At 40.4% G+C, this 17,072-nt stretch overlaps 1 protein-coding gene across 1 annotated transcript in view; it reads right to left on the bottom strand.

Moving 5' to 3' along the window:
• MAP7D3 (MAP7 domain containing 3) overlaps positions 1-17,072 on the bottom strand; it is a 54,670-nt gene that overhangs the window by 11,971 nt on the left and 25,627 nt on the right. Inside the window, 8 exon segments of the mRNA XM_015424029.1 lie at positions 7,178-7,274; positions 7,755-8,002; positions 8,622-8,752; positions 9,548-9,687; positions 11,004-11,129; positions 12,211-12,309; positions 13,171-13,269; positions 15,407-15,502. Of these exon segments, the coding sequence (XP_015279515.1) occupies positions 7,178-7,274; positions 7,755-8,002; positions 8,622-8,752; positions 9,548-9,687; positions 11,004-11,129; positions 12,211-12,309; positions 13,171-13,269; positions 15,407-15,502 (1,036 nt within the window).

Genomic DNA, 17,072 nt, shown 5'->3' with positions numbered 1-17,072 from the left:
TTAACCTCACTTTCATGACCCCCCCCCCCCCGGACATTAACTTCTGAGGAAGTGAATTTCAGAACAAGAAAACTATAAAATGGGTTTTCTTGTATTTTTCATATATGCATCTGTGTGTGAATGCATATGAATGTGTGTGTACCTGGAAGTCATGGCGACCTCTGGTGACTGACTGTCTGCACCTGGAAGTCATGGCGACCTCTGGTGACTGACCCCTATTGGGGGCCTAGAGGATATTCAGAGAGGTGACTGAATAATGCCTGCCCCCATCTCCCACCTCCAGTATTTCAAGAAGGTCTACCATCCAAGCACTTGCCAGAGTCGACCTCGCTTAGCTTCTGAAATCGGGCTTGCCTGGGCTATCCAGGTGAGGGCTAAACTGTAGAATGTTTTGACAACCCAACAATACTTCAGACTAGAAATACAGAATTTCTGGACATTCTGAAGCCATGGGGAAAAATTTCAAAATATGGGGAAAATGAAAATATACAGAACACTTACTTTCATTAACCCTGAACTTATTTAACTACTTTGACAACAGAAAATGTTTCATTTATAACTTGATTACTATATAAAACTGCATTATTTGGCATATTTCAGAAATTCAAAAGAATAAATGCCTTCATTTCTTACAATAAAAACTACAAATATACACAATAGAGAGAGATGCAAAACACTATACCCGTACTACTATAGCATGTATAGTTTAGAAGTAGGGGGAAAAATCAAAGTAGAAAATAGAAAACACAAATTTTGTAACAACAGAAACTGTGTTATACAAACATAATCAGCCTTATACAGTGCTAACAGAGTTTGGGTAGCAAGTTAAACTTCCTAAAACTGAAGTCTTAGTCAGTTACTATCATGCAACTTATAGCTACGGATGTGCAAATAGTGAGTTAGTATCATGCAACTTATAGCTACGGATGTGCATTCAGCATTTCTGAGCCGAATTAATACCCAAATCACGCCTTTTCAGCATGATTCTGGCATTAGTTACGCCGAATCGGATTTTCTGATCTGCTTCAACTTACCGATAAGAGAATCCTGAATTAATTTGGAAATCCCAAATTTTTCAACTCCATTATACCTATTGGGGCCATGATAGTCAATGGCAAATCTGCAAGAGTATATTCAGTGAGCTGGGGGAGAGGGGATTTGAGGTAAAGGCACAAAATTTGCAGTGTAGTTGCTGGAACCTCTCCCCAAAAGAACCCCCAAGTTTCAACAACATTGGATCAGGGGGTCCAATTCTATGGGCACCCAAAGAGAGTTCCCCCGTCCTCCATGGTTTCCAATGGTGGGGGAAATAGCAAGGCGATACAAGCCTAGCAGAATGTCCCAGAGAATCTCTGCAGTTGAAAGTGGAGTGTGTGTGTGGTGGGGCATTTTTGCAAGGCCAGTAACAGAACCAGTGCCACTGTGGCAGTGCCAAAACCCAACAGGACTAAGGTCAGATCTGAGAATCTCTGAAGAAAAGAGGGGCATCTCTGCAAGGATAGCAGAACCAGTGCAATATACTAGTGCCGAGCAGCAGAACCCATTGCCAACCCACTGGCTAGCTCAAGAGGACTAATGTCAAACACAGAATCAGAATCCAAGCAAGGGGGAGAGGGGGTTGCAGGACAGCAGAACCAGAGCAGCAGTGGCTGCCCAGCAGCAGAACCCAGTGCCAATATACTAGTTCTCAGCAGCAGAACCCAGTGCCATTGTGGCAAGTGGCAGTTCAACATTACTGGGCTTCTGTGTATTGGGCTGGCCTTGGTTGAGGTGGGCTAGCAAAAGTGCCTGCCCACCCTGCACTTTTGAGTGTTCTGCTGGGCTTCTACTGCCCTCGATTCTGCCATATATATATTTTTAAATACACTGGGATTCTTTGGTGTGACATTGGTTAGTTCTGTTGCTGCCACATTGGCACTGGGTTCTGCTGCTCAGTACTAGATTTTGAGCTGGCACAATTCATTCTCTTAGTTAGTGTTCTATACAACTTCCCCCTGAGCAACTGGGAAGCAAACACTGATACTTCAATTGCTGTCAAGCAAGTTTCTGTTGTAAAACCTATTGTAACACAACCCCTTCTCTAGAACATAGGAATCGGTGTAGTATGAATGCTCTGAGAGACATTCCAAAGTTCTTTAAAATCTGCCTTTTCTTAAGATGAATAATTTAAACAGGGTTCCATTTTTCTTTTTTCTTGGGCATTTTGGTCACCTACGTGGAATTCTGATTGATTTTGTTAGGCAGTATATTCAACTGACAGCTTATAGTTTTGCATCTCAGTTCTCTTTGGGTAATTCACAGAAGCATTTAGAACAATGGGACAAGCAAAGACTCAGATAGTATCCACAGTTCTGCCCAGCCAACGTTCCTTCTGTTTCTGACGTGGCAAGCAGAAGAGACTAGAACTGAAAATCAGGCAAAAACTTCCTACGAAGGATCCCCTAGGAGTTGCTCATATGGTACCTCGATTGTTAAAGGCATATTCAGCAGGGGAAGAATCAGTAACAATTTCTTTGACAATTCAGTCAGCATATTTATCAATTGCTTTGATTAAACAATATTTTAACTCTAGTAAAAGGTTACCTTCAGCTTGAATTCATTCATTCAAAGCAATTGTACAATTAGCACAATCCCGTGAGATGTTGGCAGCTAAGAGTCCAATAAGGCAGTGCAAGAGTATATACTTTACATCCAGGAGGTCACAGACCTAATCTACAGTGTCCAGTTGTTGTTTTTTAAAGGAAGTCAGACAACATGAGTAGACAATACTCGGCTATGTGGACAAGGCAGGTTGATAAGATCATAAATTATAAGTAAGCCCTAAGACACTTGCTATCACTTACGTTAAAAGTAGAACTGAAATAGGAAGCTAAAAAGCTTATTTGTCCTGTTCTAAAGGTCTGAGTAGTCTTCTCTGACCTCAGTCTATTACAGTAAGAAAACAAACCACTGACCAAAAACTCAATTACACCACTAGTGGTGTTGTGGTTAAGAGTGGTGGACTCTTTCACCCCCACCTATCTCACAAGGTGCCTGGTGTGAAGGTAAGATGATTGTAAGCTACTTTGAGGCTGCAATCACACACACTAAATAATCCACTTTCAATGCACTTTCAAACTGGATTTTTACTGTGTGGACTGGAAAAATCCAGTTTGAAAGTGCATTGAAAGTGAATTGAAAGTGGATTATTTAGTGTGTGTGATCGCAGCCAGAGACTCCTTAAGGTAGAGAGAAGTGAGGTACAAGAACCAACTCTTCTTCTTCTAGACTGGCCCATAAAATTAAAAAGACCCCAGAGCCAGTGAAGAGAAACATTATTTCCACCCCCCCACACAAAAATCTAATTAGCCAAAAATTACAACTGCAACAGCATGAAGCACAGATATGCCTCATTATCTGACCATCAGCATTAATTAACAGGATTAGTAAAACCTGCAGACCACAGCAGGGAGCTGATTTTAGTTAACACAGCTTTTCAGATCAGAACTTGTCAGGAGGAGGAGATCTTGCTCAACATCTGTTTTGTGTTACTTGGAAGATCCAGTTAAAGATGCATCATCTCAGGAAGAGGTCTGAGAAAGGGAGCCAAAATACCCCAGCAGGAGAGAAAAATGACTGCAACATTTAGACATGCTCTTGGAATCACAATGATCTTAACTGCATTCAGTTTCTTCGTTGGACTTAAAGATTCTCTTCGCAACTGTCCTGATATCTGTGTTTGGTTTGCCCCACCAAATTAAGCTCTCTTCTACTCCCACTATTTACATCTCTGAGACAGTAAAGTGGCTGAGGGACTTGGATGGACTTCAAGTTGTGCCTCTGGACTGTTTGAGTTTCCTTGACTGCCGAGATTGAACAGTGAAGCCCATGATGGTGATAAAGTCATAAATCATTATCCCAACAGAAGGCATAACCAATATTCAAATCAGATAAAAATGGATTGCACTGCCCACCATAATCACCATCAGTTATCCTTATTTCTCAAATAAAGTATTAAACACAGACAGCATGTAGAAATGGATCGCACTGCCCACCATAATGCATGAAATAAAGTATTAAACACAGACAGCATGTTACACCACAAGCATCTTAGTGCTTATAGCACATACTGAAGGTATGGTAGCTGCTATGCAAAATGACTGCTGTGGGTTTTAAAAATATGCTTTTATTGCATGACAGGCATGACAAGCCCTCAGAAGGTGATAATTACTAGGTTTGGTTTTTTCCTTCAAACCGGATGGCAATGTGAGGATCAAAGATAAATTCGCATAATATTATGATATTCCAAGCAGTTCTCCATATTTGGGGACTAATACTATATATGGTGACTAATACGTATGTATATACAAAGGTGCAGCCATCCCCCAAAGCTACAGCCTGTAGTAGGTACACCAAGGGGTAAAGAATTTGATCAAGAAACTGTGTGACTTTTCCTCCATAGTAATGCTTGGGATTAGAGCAAGTGTACAAGGTGTGAATCCAGACTAATCTGATGAGGTTGAGGCTACAGATCTATGATTCTGAAGTGCTGGCCACCTCTTCAAGGGTGGTAATGTGGGTCATCCTCATGAGGCCGCAGAATATGGCCAGGATGGGCTAGTGCAAAGTGGTGGGAGAGATTGGCTAGATGAGTATTCAGCACTCTGAGCTCCTGGCTGATGTTGTCAACGCTGGACCTCATGGTTTGGAAGGTATGAAGCAATTTCTCCAGAACAAAGGGATCCTGGACATGTGGTAATCTCCCACCAAGAGTAGTAAAAGCAGGGCCAGAACTTGTCCTCTGATACGAATATGGTATCCCAAAGCTCCTGCGTGGGCTTATGCCCATTCCATCTCCCTGCCGTTCAGCCTCCACAGCAAAGTCAGCTGAAAAGCCAGCCCTGGCTCCTTTTGTAACCCGGCTATTTCCAGAGTTCTGGGGATTAGCACCCAAGCGAGGTGGAGAAGCGTGTGAGGAATACATGCGGCCAATAACATCAGTCTGGAAAGGGGCAGGAAATACACCCGATGAACTGCCAGTAACAGACAATGGATTATATCCCAGAAGAATCTTCCTTGCAGCAGAGGAGGTGGACTGAAAGTCACGAGAGTGGAAAGTCGATGTAGCAGAAGCAGAGGGGCCCAACACTGAGGAATGCAATTCAGGTAGGATTCTGAAGGGCAATGATGGTTCTGTAAAGGAAAATATGTGCAACTGAAGCTATGGTTGCATATGCTTCTAAACTGAACTAGCTAACACTTAAACATTTAGCATGCTCTATGTAAGATCTAGATGTACTAGGGGATGGGTCAGAGGGACATTTTGACATACACAACAGGGGTTAGTTACAAAACACTCAGCCTAGAAGCATTAATACAGAGTGCCCAGCCACTATTCATTCTTCCTCACGTCCATTTTATATTCAAACATACTAGTCAAGTAACCCACTTACCAATGGCTGTCTGTAGAATGAGATTCTTCCACCAGGTGCCTGGTCAAATTCCTTCTCCAGAGAGAAGTACCCAGGACATCATCATCCGAAAAGTCTCATTTTGGGAGATGACAGAGGGTGTTCATCCAGCTCAGAGGGGGTAGAGGATGTGCTCACTAAGCACAGGGGACAGGGCTAAGGAGGGGAGACGACTGATGCATCCACTCTGTTACCCTTATTTCTCAAGATAACAAAAAAGTTGACTATTGCCTGTAAGCAACTGTACACAGCGTGAAACCACTAAGTGGAATTCTTACTATTCCATTACCAAGTCTCGAGTTACTGTGTTGATGAAATGAATTTTCTCCTCCCATCTATATGTCTGTGAAACACAAGCTTTATACCAAAGTGTCAACAGGTATTAAGCATGGAAAACTAAGGTTTAATAAGAGATATTAAATCAGTCAGGAAGTATATACTAATTATCCAAGAATCCAGCCAATTATACAGGAATGAACTGGAAAATTAATTTTATAAGTTAATAACTCAATCTCTATCTTCACGACAAGCCAGTATTCTATTCTTCACTGATGGGTAATTGAAAAACTAATTCGCTCAAGTCAAGGCTGGTATTCCTAGTCTCAGGCCAACTGTCCAACCATTTACAGGCTTTCTGGCTTACATATGATACATATGCTCAGCACAGTAAACTCGCTCTCTTTCTGGACACCCAATATTTTTTATGCCTAATACACAGCATGGAATGTACTATCCTAAAGCATTTGTGAACTATCATACCTAAACATTAGTGCCTAGCTATTTGAATAAACCATTTTCTCCCTATGAACTTTAATACTGAGAACTGTGTAGAGTTAATAGGCAAAGTTTTTTTTCTGATTTATATTTTATATCACCAAGGGAAAAGCAGAGTTGTGAAAAAATAATTTATGTATTTAGCAAATGCCTACCCTGCCATCAGGCAGTTCACAGAACCCCGCTCCTCTCCCCAAAACTATTTAAGTACAAGGTCAACAGGTTCCTCTGGAGTCACCATTTCTTGCTGCAGTTTCCCTGTGGGAATTTTCTGACATCCATCAACCTCAGCCTCCCTACTGCAGTCTCCCTCTCACAGGACTTTTGGTCATGAAGCACCCATGATCCCCAGCAGAGCCTTTTTGGTGGTCAAAGAGGATCCTATACTCTTTCCTCCCACCAATGGAAAGGTTGATTGGCTCAAACCCACAGATGCCAATTTTGCATCTTTTAAACCCCAAGCTGCATGCCTGTTCTTTTGGGGGAGGTACACAGTACTACTCCCATGGCTTGATAAAACATTAAACAGAACCACCATCCCACCTGGACTGTTCACCCTCAATAGAGCCAACAACCAACTATAAAGTACCTGCTAGGACCTCCATAGCTGCCCCTGAATTAGATAAAAGGGTAGAACTGGGCATCATCGACATACTGATGGCCTCACCCAATGATTTCATGTAGACATCAACTAGCACGGGCAACAAGATGGGACCTTCTGGTACCTTGCACTATAAATGCCAAAATAGCAACCCTCTGCTAAACAAAAGTGGAACCACCAGAACATGGTGCCTCCAATTCCTAATGTGGGCAGATGATACGGAAGGTTAACATGGTTGATGGAGAACTAGTAGATGTGGAAGGTTAACATGGTTGATGGAGAACTAACAGCACTCCCCTTGTCATCTGTTGGCATAGATCATCCAGTGGGCCAACCAGAACTGCCTCTGTACCAAAACAGGTTGACAGTCAAATGGAATCGGGTCCAAAAATCAGCATCGTCCAGGAACACCTGGACCTGAGGCACCAACAGTAAACAATTTAACAACACTGCAGGTTGAAAAAAAGTTCAGTTAGTAGTAGTAATAAATATATAACACAAAATGAACAGAACCATAAGATTGCCAGCAAATCAGTATGAAGTCAAACCATATCTCTGGCTGTTTGTTTATCTGCTGATGTATTTGTTACTTTCCTTTATGTGAAAGCTATTAAGAAGTTGCAATGATTTTTGGCTATGAGTGAAATTTACAGTTACTGATAAATTACATGTAAACTTGGCAGCAACCTACAGGTTTAAGCACTTGTACCCCCAAAGACACTCACCACTACCAGAGATCATCTCATAAAGTTCTGAAATGTAACAGCTACTGGAGTGGAATGCACCATCCATTATTCAAGTCACTTCAGCCACTAAAAGGACTTTGTGAGCTGCCTACCAAACATCTCCTGTGCTCTCTCCATTTAGGAACAGATCTGTGATCAATGCCTGGTGCATGTAAGTGACCAACTTGAATAATACACGCTTACCTTCTTTGGTCTTTGAAGCATTTGCAGCAATTTCTCGCTCTGACGTTTGTGGAGAAGGCCCTTGCTCTTGCCCTGCAGTTTCATCCATTTTCTCCTTTGGTTTACAGTCCACATCTGGTTTCTTTTTTGGTATATTGAGGACGTTAGGGGTGAGAGATGGGCGCTGAATAGGTGCTGGTTTAGAGACCGTAACAGGAGATGGTGGCCTTGGTCTTAAGATGCTTGGTGAAGGTGGTCGAGGCTTTTGTCTGCCAAGAAAGTGGTGCTATCAGGACTACAGGATTCACTCTCACATCAGATAACACTTAGCTGCCATTTGTTTTATCTGCCTACAGCAAGAGTGTGCATCCACAGGACAGAACAGACTTTCTTGTACACCTTGGCCCAATAGTCAGTTGGTTTCATATTACACTCTGGCTTCTGATCAGGGGAGTTTATGGTATTAAACCACTGAGAGTGCTTCCCTCACCAGTGGTCTTGCACTCATATGTATCAAAATATATAAATATCCTTCAGTCTACTGCAAGAGAGCTCCTCCTCTCTTACAAGACAATCATACTTGTTAAATTGATACGGATCTCATTTTTCAGCTCCACCTAAGGCAACTCCCAATCCACAGACATGGGGTCTTTCACCCTATTCTGCTTCTCTACTTCTTCCTCATATTGGGACTGGGTACGCATAAGTTTCCAAATATTCCTTAATAGCTTTAATCCATTCAAAAGCAGATGCCCAGCAGACAAAGCAAAGCTGATTTTATGAATTATTTATTTATTTATTTTCTCAAACTTATACCCCGCCCTCCCCGCAAGCAGGCTCAAATCAATTACGATTTGGGAAGAGCAAATAAATTTACTAGACAGAAACCTGATTGCAGCTGGAGATGGAGGGCGTTTACCCAGTTTAGCAGGAGAGGGCGATCGTCTGGAAGTGGACAATGATGGTGATGGTGCACGCCTCCCAGCGGTAGACGGAGACTGTTTTCCTACTTCAAGTTTCTGGGGAAAGAACAGAAAAATACAGGTCAACTTGCTTCCTAAAACATATATAGGTGCCAAGAATGAGACAGAGTGTCACTACATATGAATCTTTTAAAAATCTTAACTCTATAGGATTAATAAAGCCACTTTAGCAGATGTGAGCTACAGAAAATCTAGAAAAGTTCCAGCGTACGTTCTCACAACACAATGAGGTTGGACAGAATCTGCACTGCAGGACTGATAAAACTGAACCCATCTCCAATGGATACAAATTCAAACTCCACAAATGAAAAGGGCATTTGCAGTTCTAGTTCAATATGATTGGAAAACAGACAACTCTTCCCTATCCTCAAAAGGGACTCTCTAAATAGCACATTGTCTCTTCAGTTTGATTCAACATTAATAACTCAAGAGACCAAGCAAACAGATGCAAAGTATGTGTGTGTGTGTATGCGTAAAAGTGCATCAAGTTGCTTCTGACTTATGGCGACCTTATGAATTTTTGTCCTCCAAAAGGTCCTATGGTTAACAGCCTTGCTCAGGTCTAGCAAACTAAGGGCCTTGGCTTCCTAGATTGAGTTAATCCACCTCGTGTTGAGTCTTCCTCTTTTCCAGCTGCATTCAGCTTTTTCTAGATACAAAATACCACTTCTCAAATTGCTACTGTGCAACAGAAAGAGCTAAATATTGTATTATCATCAAAACTGCTGTGAATCCATCAGCATGAAGCCATCAGGTTGCTTTGGCATCCTCAAAGGTATTTATCTAAAAAGCAGAATCCATTATTCCAGTACACATAAAAGAACCACCAACCTGTGCATGTTCCAGAGAAATATTATCTGATGAAGAGGCAGTTATCGTCTTCAACCTGTCAATACTGCGGCTGCGTACAGGTGCTTTGGGACCGTGAACTGGGGAACTGTTGGGAGCTGAACGAGGACAGAGGGGAGATTCTATAAAGTTAGGAATATGACAAGACAAACAGACCACCAATGGCACGGCATTGGAAAAGGGAAACACGAGGGGAAGTAGGAGGGAGAAGACAAAGAAACAGGGAAAGAAAAGACAGTACTTGTTAAGAACTGTATCAAGGATTACCATGGGAAGTTCACAGTGTGAGATATCACAGTGACAGACACCACCACCACAATTAGTATCCACTTCACAAAAGCACCACAACAGGAATGAAAAGAGCATGAAAGGAGCAGGCTGCTAAAGCTAAAAATGAAACATTTCTCCTAGGCAATCCTAGGCTGAGGTAGCAATACCACTCTTTATTCAAAGCTAGATGCAAATGAGAAGGGAATGCTTCTGCAGGGCCAGAATCATAGTTTACAATGACTAGAAAAGACCACACAAAAAGTCAGGTTCTTTTGTGCCTCTTGCGAGACAAAATTAAGAACAAGTATTGGATTCCTACAGGCAGGGGCCTGATTTACTTGCAGTACTTTTATTTATAACTCTGTGTTCTGAAAGCACTTCAGAAATAATGAAGTTATTCTTACTGCTATTCAGCTTATGTTGTAAAGATAATTCAGATGACCAGGAGGCCAGTGTGTGCAAATACCAACAAGCATTGTGATGAAGCAAAGTTAACAGCAAAGAAATTCTGCCCAGTGCCCAAATGAGGGGTGGATAGATTTCTTGCATGGCTGACTTTAAAATAATGGTAAAAGAGAAAAGATGTGGCAGGATTCAGATCGCAGTACGAAAGGCAAAGAGGAATAGGGGAAGATGCTCCAGCAGCAAGCAAAGTGGGGAAGTTCTCTGACTGAGCTCTAAGAATTTGGTGAAAGCAAACTTTTCCAGGAACAAGGAGAGTTGGCAAGCCAACTGTCCATCATTTGGAACACATTAAAATCAGTCTCAGGGCAGTTAGACAAAGGATCTCCCTGGGTGAGTGATCCAAACAGAACATGACAGTGTAAATATTTGAGCAGGCATCTCTATCTGCAGTTTCAGTAGTGTTCTGAAAGTGCCATTTCATGTGATGTGATTCTTGTGGCTAGCACAGTTCAGCTTGAAACTCATGGGGACGCAAGAAATCTTAGAACCGGGCTGTCACATACTGTACTGAACTTTCCCCCACATTGTATTCCAGTCTGAGGTTGGGATAAACTAGAGCAGATCCTGCGGTCATGTGGAAATGCTTCATTCACCTAGATTTGTTTTAATAACTCACTGCGTATAATGGGATTTTGTTTAGCAGGCTTCAGCTTTGCCTCCAAGACAAAATGCTATGTCTGGTCTTCTACTGCATGCCTGTTACCTGAGGGATCTCTGCCATCAGCTGATAATGTGGCGGCACTTTTACTCCTAGCTAAGGAAGCTTGGGTGGGGGCGAGCAGGCGACTGATCACGTTACTCTCCAGAGGGATGAACTGGGAACGACGAGCTAAATGATGGGAACAAACCAAAGAGGATTCAACACAAACGTCCAATAATGAAGGAAGCAGCATAAAGAGAAGGAAGGAAAGGAGGGGAATTACTGAAAGTGAGTTTCAAAAGGGAAAGAAATCATTATGAGAGAGGAAGACCACCGTATGAACACAGCATCACAAGCACTGTGCATACTCATTACAAACACCTGTTTATACCAGACAACCACCAGTAACCCTATGTACTTTTTAAACTCATACATCCTCCAGGGAGTTCAAAGCACCCATGTGAGGCTAAGATTTGTCAGACTGCCATTTCCACCATCCAACAGTAACTTCAAAAAGTCTGGTATAACAGGAAAAAAACTGGAACACCATAGCAAGATACCATAATGCAATTTGAAAGCATTGCATTGTTTGCCTACATTAATGGTTTCGCAGGCAGCAAATGACATGCAGACAGAACACATGAATGCGTTTTAGATGACAGCTGGAATAGATTATCAGGTTAGTTTGGCGGTGGTTCTTTCCTGGAAATTCAAGATGTGGCAAGTCATGCAGCATAAAGACAGAGAAACCTCAAAAAAGTGACTAAAGAGTTAAATCTTTTTTTGCTTGTATAGAAGTTCTCACACAAATTTAACTGTTAGGTTAACATGTAGGCATTGTAATGAATACCTCTGCATGCCAGTAGGAAGTGTAAGGTTTTTATTAGAAAGGAGAATTGCAAGAAACACTGATATGGCAGTATCTACCAACTTCATTCAAACAAAGTAATGATATTACTAGAAAAGAAGCCTTGACCTTTAAATATTAATGCAGAGACTAGTTAATTATCAAGAGTGAACACAACTAAGTCCAGAAGTAGGAAGTGAGATGTTTTAGATACACACAGCACTAACGCTTAAATTTGTAACAGACTTCTGGAATGATTTGATCAATTGCTTGGATGTTCCTAGCAAGGATCTATGACAATGCCATATAATTTAACAAATCTTTACAGTTTCCCCAAGATGAGAAAATAATCCTAAACCAATGTCCAGCCCCCTTCACCCTTAAAGGTACTGGCAGGAGTGAGTTGTGTAAACTGTTAACCACCTGCTTTTTCTTCTTTTTGCACACTTTCTAAATCTGGAGAAGACTGAAGTTTATTGCCCATTCTACTCAAGGATGAGCTCCTCTTCTTTTCCATTGCTCCTAGACACCAAACACAAGGGATATTTTCAAAATGTGTTCATGCAGCTCACGTACCAAGTTGTACAACTGCAAGGGACTATCAGAAACATCTTTAACTGGGAATGTTTAATCAAGGCCACATCCCTGCTTTTGAAGATATTGAAAGAAAACAAATTCAAAGTGAAACAGCAGAAAATCACTGTATATAGTTACAAGGAAGACTAATTTTAAATCAGTGCTATTCAAATCACAAAGAAATTTAAGTGAAATGATTTTTCACCTTTCTAATTAACTTTCTGAACACATGCACATAATGTAACTTGCTGCTGTAATAATTTAGCACAATAACCTGAAATTAAACAGAGTATAGTACTAAAGAGTCTAATGTAGTCTAAACCTTCATAATTTGAACAATAATAAATTCATGCCCTATTTGCATCATATTTGTTACTCCATAATTCTTTTACATAGAAAAGCAGACTCAGTGAGTTCAGACAAACAGTCATGGACTCAGTTTCCAAAGAGCTCAGACTTTAATGAATGTGTGCTTGCAATGCAAACATGTAGAAAGGATAACAATGTGTGAGGGATGGGCTACAGGCTGGAAATAACCAGTATATTTTAAAGTACTATAAACTGCTTTGAGGACCTGAGAGTTTTAAAAATTATGTAAATCTTTAAAAAAAAACCCCTGAAATGAATTCCTATTCATGGAACCTGTACGTGAGAGCTCAGTGGATTGATCCCTAAATGGACTATAAATATAATAATAGTAACACTGTTCAGATTTAACATTCTTATTGGTAACTTCTTAAAAAACTGGTTTATCAGCAACAAATATTCCCGTTTGTCTAGCTGCATTTAAAAGTTTGTTTGCTGCACCTTTCTGCTCCACCTGTAAACCTTTGGACACTGGCTGCTCAGAATTCAGAGGAACTTTGTTATTCAGTCTGTTTAATGAAGCACTTCTTTTAGTGGTGCCTGTAAGGGAAAAATCAAGCCATGATCAAGAATGAAAGCCTTAATGCAATCAACCCCAGGATTATGATTTACAGAAGATAATCAATTTCTCTGATTGAGCTACAATCCATATCAAACCCCATGTATCTAGAAAAAGGACAGACAACCTTGATTAATTCAGAGAGCAGCTACTTTTCAACCAGAAGATATCCATTACACAAATAATTTTTCTCAAATGACAATCCTTGTGTGCATCGTCTATCTAATGTTAACAGTATACACCAATATGTTTATAAGGATTTTCAAGAACATTTTTAGACCCCAGGCAACTACTACAAGTGCAGAAAGAACAGTGTGAGCATATGCATGCACATACACACAAATGCATTTTTTTCAATGCTTATGCAGAAATTTCAGAATATGTGAAAACTTTTAAAAGGTTTTTGTCTAGAATTTTTTACCCAAATCATCCTGCTGAGATAACTGCTACTTTATATGAAAGTTGCAGTTTCATCAATTACATAATTCAAGGAATGATAACTAAACTGCATGTGAAAAATGCACTTCAAGTAACTGACAAAGTGGCCTCTGGCTTCTGCAGTAAAAAAAAAAAGTTAGTCTTTAAGGTGCCATAAGAGTATTTGTTATCCAGCTTCTCTTGTGAACTGGAAAATATTATTTAATATTTAAAAGGAAGTACTTGATCATTTAACTAGACAATGACATAGTTCTCAAGTGACAGTAGATTAGGTCATAAAAATGTCTCTATATGGTGCCACTTCAGATTTCTTGGGGTGGGCTGCACGATTAAATGCTCTTACACATACACCCTTTAAAAAGCCAATGTCCAAAGGTTTACAGGTGAATCGTTTTAACTGATTCATTATGAAAAGCCAAATGTTGGTTTAAGTGACAGTGACCAGAGGTAGTTGAGTTTCTATCTTTCTAATTATCAGAAGTAAATTATGCTATAAATAGCTGAGGTGACCCAGCTCTATTAAGTTGAAATCTAGTATATCACAGCAAAACTGCGGACAGAACGAATGTGAATTGATGAGCCCACTTCATGCTTGGTATCCCTTATTGGACAAGATTAATATAGACAAATTTGACTGGGAAAATGTCAGTAATGCTAAATACAAATTGTTGTTATATAACTAAAAATTGTTGTCTTGTACGGTTAGAGAAGTGTAGTTTTCTCGCAATACCCTTGCTTTGTTGTTTTGGACTTCCCTGTTGGATTTTTTTTTTCTGTATGTATAAAACTCTCAATAAAATTTATGGTTTAACAATGAAAAAATTTTTTAACTAGACAATGACATAGTTCTCAAGTGACAGTAGATTAGGTCATAAAAATGTCTCTATATGGTGCCACTTCAGATTTCTTGGGGTGGGCTGCATGATTAAATACTCTTACACATACACCCTTTAGAAAGCCAATGTCCAAAGGTTTATAGGTGAATCATTTTAACTGATTCATTAAGAAAAGCCAAATGTTGGTTTTAGTGACAGTGACCAGAGGTAGTTGAGTTTCTATCTTCTTAATTATCAGAAGTAAATTCTGCTATAAATAGCTGAGGTAACCCAGTTCTATTAAGTTGAAATCTAGTATATCACAGCAAAACTGCGGACAGAACACTGGACACAGGCATACTACATGTTATCAATATGTGCCTCACTAAACTGCCTCTTCCACACACACCCCAACTCTGTGCACCATTGGGAAGAAAGGGATGATCATTTATAACTTTTTGTCAGTATGCAGTAAGCCATCCCCATGCACCTCAAGGACTCAAGTACTACTTAAAGAAGAAAAAAACTCATTATCATGTTTTAGAAAGTTGACTATTTAACTGTGGATCAAGTGAAATTGTGATTGAAAGCATGCAAATCCTTAAAAGTTAGCTAAGAAAAGGTGCGCAGAAAATCATTTGTCATGATTTGGCTTCCTGAATTCCAAAACTGAGCAGAGGGACTGCAAAATGTTTACCATGGCTCTTCTGTTCTAACAGACATCACATTCAGCAACCATGAAGTGAAGAACTGCACAGTTCACTGGAGTAACAAAATGGGTGAAATATATTTAAGACCAAATATCAGGGAAACATGATAGGGGAGGAAAAGCAGAGTTAAAACTCCTCTACGCGCACAAACTTACTCTTGCTTGGAGAATTAAGAAGTGCTGCTGACGATGAGAGCCGTTTATTGATCTCTACTTGCTTGAGGTTTGCTGAAGAAGTAGAACGTTTGCTAGCTGAAGAAAGAAATAGTTATTTTAACTTTTGGCGCCAAAAAGGCATTCTGAACTTCCCTGAAGCTCTTCCTGGAAGCCATCTTCCCCACAGATCTGTGATTAAACCTTGACACGCGAGGGAAATAAACACTGAAGGTATGAGGCATGCTAAATCACATGTTACTGTGCAGTCAGCATCTAACAGGTTTACAAAAATGCTATACAAATTTATGGTATGTTCCTCAAAGCCAAACTTGCTGCCCTCTTAGGTAAAATCAAACTCAATTTCTTCTAATTTATCAAACTGGCTATTCAAGGATATCAATACACATTTTAAAGCAAATTTAACATAACTACAATTCTTTTTGTAGGTTGATAACTTGAAGATGGAATTAGATGGCCTGCCCGTGTTTGGGTGCACTGGGTGTATTCACCCATGCAGTTCAGAGAACCTAAATATGCCTATACATTTTTAAAAGAGTTAGCAGATTCCCTCCTTCTGCTGCAACCCACCAAACCTGCAAAATGCTGTTCCCAAGGGTCAGCAGCCCCTCAACAACAGTATAGTGGGGATTTGTAGTGGGAGAGGGGAATCCACAGAAATAGCCCTCCCCTCTTTAGAAAGCTTTAGTACCCTTCAGTTTGTGGAACATGCTTGGGCACAGGTCATTACAGTGGTTAAAAGAAAAGGCTGTGATCAGGAGGGCCTCTGATTCAAATCCCTCCTTTGCCACAAATTTGCTAGAAGGTCTAACGTGAGCAACACTCTCCGGTTCAGTTCAACATGGGGATAGATGTACTAGCCTAGCTTACAGAGCTGTCATAAGGATTAGTGGTTTATATATGAAACATTATTTGGAAGTCTGCACCAGAAGGAGGAACAGAGTCATATCTTCCAGGCCAAACTGTCAACTGTTAGCTCAAGGCAAAGAAAAATGCCAAAAAATATGAATCTGCCATTGGCTATAGGTTCAGGACATAAATTTATGATTGTGCATACCTTTTCCAGTCCCCAATAGTGATCCTTTGGCTGAAAGGATATATGAAAGTAAACCCTAAGCAGAGTAGTTCTACATGTTGAAGCATTTCATTTTGAAGAAGTAATTTTAACTGGGGACTTCTCAAGATGTAATAGCACTTAATATTAATGAAATGCTTGGAAAATGAATCTATGAAAATGTTCAAGATACAATAGCACTTAATGAAATGCTTGAGAAACATCTATGAAAATGCTGTTAGCCATTTATATAGGAAAGCTGCAGGCAACCGAAGAGAAGTCTCAAGTTCTGCACAGAAAGATGGCTCCTGAATACATTTTGGCTAGCAGTGCAAAAACATACTGAGGGCAAAGCTGTTAACTTGTTAGTAAGTAAAGCCACACTCAAAAAAGGCTAGGAGGACTACAGTGCCTTGAGGAAGCTTTTATCACGTAGCATTTGTATATTCACAAGAACTGCTGCTGAGCTCCACAAATGGTTTTAGTCAGGGGTCATTTCCTGCAGGAGCGCACAGGAGTGGAGCTCTGGCAGTAAAGAGCCCAGGGGGCAGGCACATGCAACAAGCCCCGGCACCCTGCTCCTTCTCTCCCTCT

Source organism: Gekko japonicus, unplaced genomic scaffold, assembly GCF_001447785.1.
Source record: "Gekko japonicus isolate JY-2015 unplaced genomic scaffold, Gekko_japonicus_V1.1 scaffold575, whole genome shotgun sequence".
NCBI lineage: Eukaryota > Metazoa > Chordata > Lepidosauria > Squamata > Gekkonidae > Gekko > Gekko japonicus.
The sequence above is the reverse complement of the archived record's forward strand: the minus strand, read 5'-3'. Positions and strand labels throughout refer to the sequence as shown.